We start from the raw sequence: 12,130 nt of genomic DNA on the forward strand, positions 1-12,130 counted from the left end.
AAAGGTATATATATATATATATATATATATATATATAATCATATATAATTCTATATATTTATATGATTATATATGGACTTTCTCTTCCGCGGTTATGCAATATTAAATTAAAAATATTATTACTTAAAGATAAAATAAATAAATAAATTTTTAAAAATAATTTTGTTAATAATAATAAACGCCGCATTTTCCGCTTTACACACATACACATTTACCGATGTACAAAATATTTTTTATAAATGCAACTCTTTCATAGTAATTTTATAAATTCTATTTTATATTACACACATATTTGAGTTATAATTATATTATTTTGAAAGTGGTTCACACTTCTATATTCCGCAATCCATTTCAACGAGGTGCGAAATAAACTAATAAAAATGTTACGCCTTTATCAAGATAAACTGTTGAAAAACTGGTGCTTATAAAAGATTCTTAAAGGATAAACATCAAATTTATTTCTATACAGATTTTTATCGCAGATTAGCGGACGCTGATTTCACTGGACCGAAACCAATGGCATCGATGGGTACGATACGGGATAAAACGGAAAGCGGAAACGAGCGATTTGTGCTATCCATATTTTCACCTGTACTAACCGATGCGCATCCATTAGCTTTACCGAAATTACGGATAACGGTACGAAAGACTTAAAAAGCCTCTCGCGCGCGAGATGGACAGACTCGCGGCTGAATCATAGTTATTACGCCACGCGAGTAACTATTTATATTTTATAAATTTCCGAATATTTGACTTTATTGTAGTAAATAATGCGAAGTATAACAAAGAGAGAGAAAGAAAACCTTTTTAATTTCTTTGTCACAAGATTGATAGATAAGTTATATTTTCTTGTCCGTGCTTCTTTATACAAAGTTTGTTGAGCATTATATAAATTTATATCATTTTTCGCAATTATTTGTATCTAAAAGATTTATTATTTGTATCTAAATTTATCTTTTAATAGAACACAATATAAAGAGCTTGCCGATAGTAAGAAAATAATCAAATTATGGTAGCTTTTTAGAAGAATATATATAATATACATACATATTTTCTGTCAATTTTCATGTACAATATTTATTTATTTATTTTTATTTCATTCTGCTTGGTTCAGGAAATCTTTCCAAGACGCAAAGTTAGTAAAAAAATAATTTCTCATTATTCGAACCGATCTATTTTGCCGAGATAATGATCGGAAAGTTCGCCTTTATTATATGGACAAACTTTTCAAAACGCATCGTCCTCGTATAACGTCGTCAAAGGCGCGCGCGCGCGTGATTAAACTAGAAGATATCTACTTAGAAAAAATCAGGTACGAAACCGACATCATCGCCATAATCATTGTAATCATTGTAGTCATCGGCTCCAGGTGGTACGAAAATTCCGCCGAGTACACCCGAGAGATTTTCACCCAATCCCATCGCCGAAGCTACTCCGAAGACCAATCTCATCACCAGCAATCGCATAAAGTTCACCACGTTGGTCTCTTTGCTCTGTAGCGACAATTGCGTCGTCTTTTTCGATCTACTCTCCGCATATCGAATCTGCGAATTATGAGACAATTTCTGGAATAAGATAAGTTGAATTCTCTGTGGTAATTAACCATCTAACCGAAAGAAAATTTACTCGTATAAAAAAAGTTTATCTATAAATATTTTACAAAAATAATGATAATAAAATGGCATTTTTTTTTAATACTTGTTAAATTTCAGACTGCGATATGATTGACATGACAAGATGATTCGAAGGCGGTCCGAATCTTAAAAACGAAAGAAGTTACAAAAAAATTTGAGGAAATTCGTACTCACGCTCGTGCAGATGAGTAGAACTCCTAGCAAAACTATCCGGGCTCTCATGTTGCGCTTTTTAATGCGCGCGATAATCACTTTGGTGACGACGGAGACCGGCCGTTCGTGCGGTAACTCGACAGGGATCGGCGTTCACCCTGGTATAAAAGACGTCGACGCGATATTTGCATACGAGGCATCCGGGACGTAACGAGCGATCTATCGCGCTACGTTCGCCGAGTAGAACTGACCGAGCAAAATCGAGCGAACGGCCAATCGTTGGATCTGGGCGAGAGTCGATCTTTTTGTCCATCGCAACGCGCGCTGTGTCTTGTCGAGAAGAGAGGCGGCAATAGTCGAAACACTATGACAACGCCTCTCCCCGATTAGCCGGACGAAATTGACATCGACACGTCGTCGATACACGAGCGCAGATCGCGGAACATCCAAGTTATTCTGCGATAACGGTACATGACGAAAAAAAGGCATCCAGGCCAATCTTAGCTTCGTGTCGTCGCTCGTCATTCGTTGCGCGCCATAAGGCTGGATGCCAGTCATTCGCGCGACATTCAGCGTGCGCGTTTTATCGCTATGTTACGCGTTTTCCACACGCAGAACTTCAACGAGTATTATTCGCTATGATTGTTTGGCGAAATCTAAAGGAATTTGTTATATAGAGAGATCTCTGAGAAAATATTATAATTATTTAACGAAAATTTTACTACTGTATCGTATAGCGAAATCCAAAGTGGGATAAAAACGGAGAAATACCGAAAAATGTCTAAATTTATGATTCATCAGTTTTGCGATGTCTTCTTAAAGCAATATTTGCTTGTATTATAGTTTATAATTATATGCGTACATTTATTTTATTTTATTTTATTTTTTTTTTCATTGTTGCTTACCAAAATGTCACAATATATAGCGAGATTTCAGAAATTATTTAATAAAATTTTATTTAGCGATGTTAATTATCTACAATGATTCATTTACTTAATAATTATTTACAATAATTTTAAAGAAGGAGAAATCCATTTTTTCTAATTAAATTCATTCATATATTTATATTTATTGGGAGGAGGAGAAAATATTTTAAATTTATAGGAATCTATTAAATTATAACTCATTAAACAAAATCAAAAATTTATGAAGGCCTGTCCATCATTAAACAAAGTGAAAATTTGCGTTTGCAACGATGTTTGCACAATACTCTGAATGGGGATGTATCGTCACTCGTACTCTTTCACTATTCTCGAATGACCTTTATTCCGATTATTATTACAACCCCGTGCTATTGGCCTGCTTACTGTTACGCGGGAAAATGATGCGCGGCAAATCCTGAGGAGGTGCACGTTGCTAGAAAACGCACAAGAAATTAGCCTAAATCGTAAGAGCCAATGAAATCCGGTACGGATCGTTAGCCGGCGCATCATCCATTCGTGCCGTGCCGTATATTACGCGATGTGTTACGAAATTTTTTTTGCCTACCGTGATAACGCTAGCCGCTATTCTCTAGCGACGTATTACATACATGATTCAAAAAACTAGTTACGAGTCAAACTGCTTTGGGAATAAATCTATTTAGCTGTATTTTAATAATCTCTTTTTGTATAGCATATTTTAGCATTCTTTATCTTTTTTTTTTTATACCTACGAGTATTATTGTGGTGAATGTTAATTGTGTATGTGTGTGTAGTTTATATCATAATCTCATACAAGTACATGGACAAATGAAATATAAACCGAACTTTTTCCAAAACATTTTACTCGATGAAAATATTTCCAACGCACACTCGCAATTGATCTCGGTCACGTCTCATTACTTTTTATGACACGGAAATAAAAAAACTGCCAATCCGGTGGCAAAAATGCTTAGATTTTAGTGAAAACTATGTAAAAAAATGATTTGGGTGTGCGTTGGAAATATTTTCATCGAATAAAATGTTTTGGAAAAAATTCGATTTATATTTTACTTGCTCGTGTAATTGAAGTATCGCTGAAAAAAAAAAAAAACAATTTCATCTGATTATTAAATTTATGCGTATAAAAAGTGATACACTAACATGTAGCTTTCCCTATATTTATAGGGATGATAAAAGGAAATTCTACATATGTAATGATTCTTTTATCTTGGCTTATTTTTAATCGATGTTATATTTAACAATTTTGTTGTAGCGACGAAAGCAAAGAATAATGGCTGAGCGATTATTACGGGTTCATCAACAATCGGATGGAAATGAAGTCTTCCAGGAATGTCGATATACTAGCTGTGACGTCTGATCAAATTGATGAATAACAACGTTGGTGACGCGAGGAGAGAGAGAGAGAGAGAGAGAGAGAGAGAGAGAGAGAAAATTTCCTTCAGATTCGGTCATCGATCCATCTCGGCGATAAACCACCAATGAAAGGCAGGATGTGACTGGGACCGGACGTAACGAGTCCGGCATACGCAAACAGTTCCAGAAACGAAGGAAACACCTTTATCGTCATCGAATGCTATGATGATTTACATACACACACACACACACACACACACAACACAATTACAAGATAATGCCGCTAAATATATGGCGTGTATTTTTTAAGTCTACTGCTAAAATAGTTGTAATCGGTGTTTATTATAAAAAACGTCTATGAGGAATCGTTTCTTCGCGCCTATTGCATTGAGAATTTTACGATTCTACAATTTTGATCGTATGTTTGATGACGTGAGGTCATCAATAATTTCAGAATATACTTATAATAATATACATAATCGATCGATATTTACTTACTATGTTTATATAGAAAACATCTCATCTTTCCGAAATGCATTTATTTCCGAACGTGGTTGCTGGAAAAAGTGTATCGTATCAAAATTAATCTCACAAGATATATGTGAAATGTATAAAATCGTCGGCGGCGATCGCATTGGCATTACGGAGAAAATTTAATAGTAAAGGACACATATAAATTATAGCGTAACAAAATATATAGAAATAAATTTTACAAAGCAATAAAAGACAATATCGGAGGCGTCTTTCTGTCAGAAGCATATGCTGCGTACACTAATATAAGTGACGTTAAATGCGTTTGCAAAGTTTGTGGACCTAGCTGGAACATTATCTGACTCGCGTCGCGACAACTCAGAATATATATAGGTATAATCACTATGAATACACTGGTGTATTGTATAAAATTACATTTTCCACACACTTCCCATAGAAATAACTATCATTTAGGAAAGTGGCACGTGCGCTGAGATTCATATTGTTGTGCGTGCGTGCGTGCGTCGTGTGCACGCGCGCGCGCGAACACTCGAGCGCTACGGCTTTTTTTATGTCGAGTCTTCAATTTCAATTCGCGCTTTGAGATTCACATTGTAATTATACGCAATTATTCCGCGAACGCGTCATTAAATCCAATATCTGCCATCTGGCTCGGCTCGAAAATTGAGAAATCCAGTATTCCGTTATCGTCGTCCGCGTCATATGCAACTAATCACGAAGACGATTAAAGGGAACAATCTGTCGAGTTATGTCAGGCCCAAAATAATAATAATTTTTTTATTGACAGAGAAAATCGTTTTCTCTTCTCGCATATATGTGCTCCGCATGCCGATATACGTGTCGTTATTATTGGAACAATAGGCTGTACACATCGTCGTTCTCCTCCGTTTTCATTCGCCGTGTTTCCTCTTTCGCGTCTTGCGTCCTAGCCGATCCTCTTTCTGTCAGTGCATGCTTTACCTTCGTGCATGACACTTTATTCGAATCTCGCGAATATTTTCCGTTCGTTGTCAGTGCTATCTATTTTTTGTAAACAAACGAGTTTTTAAATTACTTTCACATTCTTAATCTTCAAGATTTAAGTATATAATTATTTGTTTAAATTACTTATCCAATATAAACTATTCATTAAACGTCAGATTTTTCTTTTTTTTTATGGTTTAGTTTCCTATGTGTCGCAAATGGATCGAATACTCGACATAGATAAAAGGAATGTTTGGTCACTTCTTCCTTTTAAAATTGTTTATGTCGATCTCGAATGAAGGAATAAACAAATGTGATACATTGGATTCGCGTAATCTTCAAATTGCACTACGCGTATGCATCGCGCCTTTGACGAACAGAAACGTAATTGTCGGATTTTCAAGGGTTGATGCAGAGAGCTTGTTATTCACATAATGAATGCCGAGGATGTTAAAGTGGGCTGCTTTCAAATGATGCTAGTATTATTGCTCGGAATAAACTATGTCATCGTCGCTATGAGTCATGCATTACTGATTTTCCATAATTATACGCCAGAATTTTATTGTCAGGTAAGATAACATAAAATATATGAAAAGAATTCGAAACGAGTCGAGATATTACGTCTTATTTTATGCGATATATAAAAATATAAAATAGAGAGCTATATTATATATTCAATGAGTTGATACAATGATACAAACGATATATACGTGAATCAAATCTATCGATGGAACGCCGAAGTGAATTTAGATCAGTGACACATTAATTAATAAATAAAGAAAATACAATACATATACATAAAAGTAAATAACATTTGATGAAAATTTAAGAGTTTAAAATTTATTATAAATTTATCCATAAATTTACATATTTTTGCTTCATCCCCTAAATATAAATTGTATGAAAAAAAAAGCTGTTCAAAAAAAGATACATAAGAGAAAAAAAATTCTCCTCGCTTTGCGATCATTTTATCTTACAATTAATGCAATAATTAATTTTGCATATTCTAGGCAAAAGATTCATCGCATAAGACTTATGGCTGCCAAGAGACTGCAAATTTGTCGATTGTTGCCAATTTAACTTCCGTGTTGCCAGAAGTGCCGGTCCTTGCGGCTTGTTCCGGCGAATATCGCTTCGTGACGGAGTTTGCGGAGAACAGCGTCGTCACCGAATGGGGCTTAATATGCGAGAGACGGTATTTGTCTTTCCTCGGTCCGACTGTTTATTATACCGGAGTTCTTTTGGGTGCGTGGATAACCGGATTTTTGGCCGATTATATCGGCAGACTTCCGGTCCAAGCGATATGTCTTTACGCGCAAGGCACGATGGCGGTAGCACTCTACATGGTACAGGTGAAAAATTTTGCAGATGATAAATTAAGAGATTTCATGTTTTTAAAATCACGAAAGAAAATTCATTCGAAAATCGAGAAAATTAAACACATTACTTTTCTCAAGTTTTAATAAAATAATAAATATATTATATAAATTCTACACTCAATTTTACACTCAATTCTCCAATTGTTGCAAAACAAAATTATAATTTTGATAATTGTTCTCGTATATTAATTCTTTCCATTCATAAATAAATTATCTCGCAGTTCAATGTCTGATGAGGTAAAAAAAGAGCAGCACTGACAGCACGAAATAACACATTTACGAGTAATGAAATTAAGATTCGCAAATGTTAAAAAAAAGAATAAAAAATTTTCGTCTTCAGAGTTATCCCGCGTTTCTGGTGCTGCGTGGTCTTCAAGGGATATTCGTTCAGGGCTTGCAGAATTCCACGTATATTCTCTCTTTAGAGCTCGTCCCAGTGCGATTTCGCACTCTCGTCGCATTGATTATGCAGATCTCCTGGTCGATCGGTCTCGTACTGCTCGCGATGCTCAGTTACATGATTCCTGATTGGCGGATTTTACAGTTGGCCGTTTCCGTACCCACCGCGATCACTGTGTTGTATATTTGGTAAGGGGAAAAAACATCTAGCCGACACAAAAATTCTACGAGAGACAAAAAGTCTACAAGATAAAAAAACATTTAAAAAATCTTAAACTTTTTAAATGTCGTATTTGTGAGTGTTTTGGAAAAGATTAAGTGATACGTTAAATAATATAAAACAAATCTCGATCTAATTTACAGGATTATACCAGAATCGCCAAGATGGCTATTAGCTAAAGGAAAATTGACAGAGGCCGATATAGCTTTTGAAAGAATCGCAAAGTATAACAGCTGCTGTATCAGATCGCGAACGGAGAATATCTTTTTGCAAGAAGCATGTGTGAAAAGTAACGCAACGCCGATAAAACCAGAAAGGAAATCGCGTGTTACCAGCGTTGAACTAAAGAAAGCGAAGGCAGATGAAAATCAACGGGAAGAAGCTACGAGTTTGTTGAACCGCTCAGAGCAAACTGAACGAAAAGTTATAGGTGCATTTGTAATGAATATACTTTTTAACGCGCATAGTTTTATCGTGCAAATAAATTTTGCTCTTTAATCGATAATTTAAAGAAACATTATACATTTTAATCAAATAAATTTATTGCAGAAAGAACTTCGGAAACCAATTCGATAAACTTGGAAAACAGTTCTTTTACCTTGGATTTACATCGAGAAACGTCAAGTTTCGCGAAAAATTTCGACGAGAAAAATTTGCCTTCCAGTTCGATTTGCGATCGAAACTCGAGAACAATTTCTCAATCAAGTGATCAGAGAGAGATTTCCCTGAAAGATACAGAGGTAGTATTGTATAGAATAAAGAAAGAAGATATGAATGAAAATGAACAAAAAACGGAAAATAAGAAGAAGCAAATGAACAAGATGAACTCATCAATATTAAAGAACATGTCGAAATCATTGATGTTAAGAAAACACGGTGTTATAATGATTTGTCAATGGTAAATTTTTTTCTTAACCTCGGTCTCTCATTTTTAAAATTATTTCTTAATATATATATATATATTTCTTGTGTCGCGCACACACGCAAAAGTGAGTGAATAAAATTATTTGGATCTGAATTTTTCTACTGGATTTCGAACATTTTCAAAATATAATAAGATATTTTTAGTACTTTTTCAATTTTTAACTTTGTCAATTTTTTATTTAAATAAAAATACTATAAATATATTACTCAAGATATTGAACACAAATAAAGTTAATCCCAATCATCTAGAAATTAAAAACATGGAAATCCGATCAAAATTGAATATTAAAGCTGTATATATAAAGAATTTAGTAAAATTAAATATCTAGTAATCATATCTAGAAATATAAATATCTCATATTTTTTCACGCATCATAAACGCTCTTTAAAATATATTCTTTCTTATCTATGTACTCTATCACCCATATTTATGCTACAATCAAGGAAATATAAAAGGAATGAGCTCACAAATAAAAAATTTGTTCAATAATTTTTCATTTAAGGTGGACATCTGCAATGGCATGCGTCATACTTGACGATTTGATGCCAAATTTTCCGATCAATAGGCATATAACATTTGCTGTGGGAGGAGTTCTCGAAATAGTAACGTACATATTTATATATTTTGTAGTATCTAAATATGGTAGACGGCTGTCTATGTGCATATACCAGTCCTTCAATGGTGCCGTGTGTATTCTAATTGCAATTTTTCTCATTTTAAAAACCACCACTACACCGAGGATCGGTATGTAAAACAAGAAGCAGATAATTTTTCCTATAATCGATGGTTGAGATATTATACACACCCACAATATATTCTACAAAATATCTTTATATATTCATATATAAGAGTTTACATGCTAAGCTTCTCTGTATAGAATATGAAATAGTGAGAGAGAGAGAGAGAGAGAGAGAGAGAGAGAGAGAGAGAGAGAGAGAGAGAGAGAGAGAGAGAGAGAGAGAGTGTTATTTAAACACATATAAAACCTTTATTTCAGATCTTGTGAAAACGATAATGTTGCTATTTGGCAAAATGACTGTCACGGGTACCATATCTATTGCCTACTTGTATACCGTTGAAACATTCCCAACAGTGATACGAGGTAGTTGCTTAGGTTTATGCGTGGTATTCGCAAAACTCGGCAGCCTAAGCATTCTACATTCGCTGCTGTCGGTATAGTATCAAAATGCCCCTCATTTATTTCTATTTATTTCAAAATTACAATCTGTATCTTTTGAATGATGGTACTACTTTTTATAAATCGAAACCCGTTAATCGCGAGATCAGCTAATCAATATAAAAGTATTAGAGAAATACGAATGATCTTTTTGTCAGGAACAACATATGCCACTTCCAGTACCGTTATTGGCTGTTGGCATATTGTGCCTCATCGGCGGACTTTTGGTTCTGATTTTACCGGAGACTCTCGGTAGAATTTTACCAGACCGAATAACGAGTATGGAAGATATAATCGATGATAGCAGTTGCAAAAGAGATAGCGTTAATGTAGAAAATGATACAAAAAACAATTTGACAGATAAACAAATTCTAAGGGAGAAACTCTTCTCAGAAGACTGGGTAGATGCTGGCAATGGAATTCTGGTGAATTTTACGGAAAATAAAAATATCGAATAATCTATAAAGTAATTTTGTGGTATAAAGTATGTTCATTTTTATTAAATAAATATCATGCGCATATTATCTTTCTCTTTCTCTCTCTCTCTTTTTCTATATAAAAGTATTATAAAAAACTGTGCAAGAATCCAATGATTCCATTACATTCACGACAATAAGTATTTATTTTAATTTCAAGTATAAAAAAATAGCAAACATCTATAAAGAAGAGATTCAGGATAACTCGGTAAAGGCAAGACTCGTGTGTTCGTTTTAAAATAATGCGATAGATAATTTTTAATATACATATAACAGAATTTAAAAATAGCTTATGCAAATATTATGTATCATTAATGGATGATTGCTTTTTGCTGTATCCAAGTACATATATGTATATCATTCATTATAATGTAATAAACTGAACATTAGAATGAAAGAAAAGTCTTTCAACACAAATATCTTTTGCAAATATTTTTTAATAATATTATTTAATAAATAATATATATACATATATATTATTGAATGATGAGAAAGAGATATTATTTTATTAGTTTACAAAAATGTGAGAGAATTTATAAATTATCACAGTCAAACAATATATCATTTCTTAATCATTTCTTACATAAAAATATCATATTGGGAAAATCATGTGAAATGTAAAGATCCATGTTCACTTTTCTGGATATGTGGAATGAACATGATAAAAGTTGAAATTTTAGGGAACTTTAGGTTGTGCGATACCGTTATTTTGAGGATTGATGTGTTGCGTTTGCTCAGCAGCCGTTTGCAAAAGTCTCGTTCGACGTCGTGTATAATGCTGCCACAATAGAATCTGTTGATCGTCAATAAATTTCGTGCACTGAGAATTCACAATTTCCCGTCTGAAGTGCTCATATTGCAATAAATCCAGAAAATACAAGCACATGGGATATTTCAAGTATTTTGCGTACTCTGGCTCTTTCCAATATAATAGATACTTGAGATAATTGATGAATGTTGAGTCTTTAAAGTAGCCACGTTGTGCTAAAACTACCATTATACATTTATCGTAGATGAAGATCTTTTTTAACGGTCTGAAAAATACAATGATCATTTTGCTTACAATTCAGATAATTTGGATTGGCGAGGCATTGTACAAACTCTAATTCAATCTGAAACCGTAATCGCTGTTGATCGTCCGTCTCTGGAGCTCCTAAAACAAAACTAATTTCGAGTTTTATCCTTATTGAGATAAAATCAAAGATGAAAACTCATCAATTGACTCTGCAGCAAAATACAATTTGCAATTGGATGGAAAAATTGGCTATTATATTGTTTAACACGTATAACATGAGATTAAAGCTAGAGCATTTAATACGCCAAATAATTTTTTCAAATTTTTTTTAGTCAAACAGGTTTAACATTAAAAGTGTTGTATAACCGTAATTTAGAAAAATTTGGTTAGTACAGGTTATCTTAAGGATTAGAGTAGGAGTGATAAACACACGACTACAAACAATCATCCCACCGTTCATCCCAATGAAAGATGGTTTTCTGCTTTTCATGAGCCCCGGCGGATCATCCAATCGATTCATAGTACATCAACTTGTATTAATTGTGTATTAAATATTGTCTGTTATCTCGACAGCAAAATGTATATTACAAGGACTAACAAAACGTACAACACAACACAAAACGCGCACAATTCCGAGAGACAAGAGAGGTCTGTTCTTTACAGCTGAACTGGCTGCACCAATTCAGAGCCCATCCTTCTTCTTCCAAAGGGAAGAGAAAAAGATAAACTCTGAACCAGTGCAGCCAGTTCGAATGCAAAGAACAGATCCATTATTATAAACTTTGATTATAAGCTTATAAGATTACAATCCCTCACTTATCTTCTTCATCTCTTTTTAAATTTTTTCATCTTCTTCTGAAACAAAGTGACGTTTAATCGACCAATCAGGACAGAAGATTTTTTTATCCTCTGATTGGTTAATTCAAAGCTATTCTATCCCACGAGTAAGATTTCCGAACGCACTCCTGATCATAGCTCGTCGCCTCGTCGTTGATCATATGGTTCCTACACACGCATACAG

General features: G+C 33.9%; 3 protein-coding genes across 3 annotated transcripts; 1 reads left to right on the forward strand and 2 right to left on the reverse strand.

The window, feature by feature from the left end:
* Positions 1-80: 80 nt before the first annotated feature.
* LOC138935045 (uncharacterized) lies at positions 81-2,257 on the reverse strand. The gene is given in 3 exon segments (XM_070299324.1): positions 81-1,544; positions 1,809-1,889; positions 1,891-2,257. Coding segments are annotated over 3 exon segments (537 nt in total). The 5' UTR covers positions 2,101-2,257; the 3' UTR covers positions 81-1,298.
* Positions 2,258-4,649: 2,392 nt separating this feature from the next.
* On the forward strand, positions 4,650-10,104 carry LOC138935129 (organic anion transporter 3). The gene is made up of 9 exons (XM_070299548.1): positions 4,650-4,927; positions 5,720-6,087; positions 6,529-6,870; positions 7,238-7,485; positions 7,660-7,946; positions 8,066-8,414; positions 8,944-9,185; positions 9,439-9,614; positions 9,777-10,104. The coding sequence occupies exons 2-9, from the start codon at positions 5,953-5,955 to the stop codon at positions 10,074-10,076; spliced, it is 2,079 nt and encodes a 692-aa protein (XP_070155649.1). The 5' UTR covers positions 4,650-4,927; positions 5,720-5,952; the 3' UTR covers positions 10,077-10,104.
* A 403-nt stretch (positions 10,105-10,507) lies between these two features.
* On the reverse strand, positions 10,508-11,876 carry Med31 (mediator complex subunit 31). Its single transcript, XM_070299557.1, has 3 exons — positions 11,563-11,876; positions 11,158-11,247; positions 10,508-11,084 (listed from the first exon to the last, which is right to left on the reverse strand). Exons 1-3 carry the CDS (start codon positions 11,627-11,629, stop codon positions 10,771-10,773), a joined length of 471 nt encoding a protein of 156 aa, XP_070155658.1. The 5' UTR covers positions 11,630-11,876; the 3' UTR covers positions 10,508-10,770.
* Positions 11,877-12,130: the final 254 nt, after the last annotated feature.

This window comes from Polyergus mexicanus, unplaced genomic scaffold (assembly GCF_030449975.1).
Source record: "Polyergus mexicanus isolate NDT 795.1 unplaced genomic scaffold, iyPolMexi1.0 SCAF_7, whole genome shotgun sequence".
Lineage (NCBI taxonomy): Eukaryota > Metazoa > Arthropoda > Insecta > Hymenoptera > Formicidae > Polyergus > Polyergus mexicanus.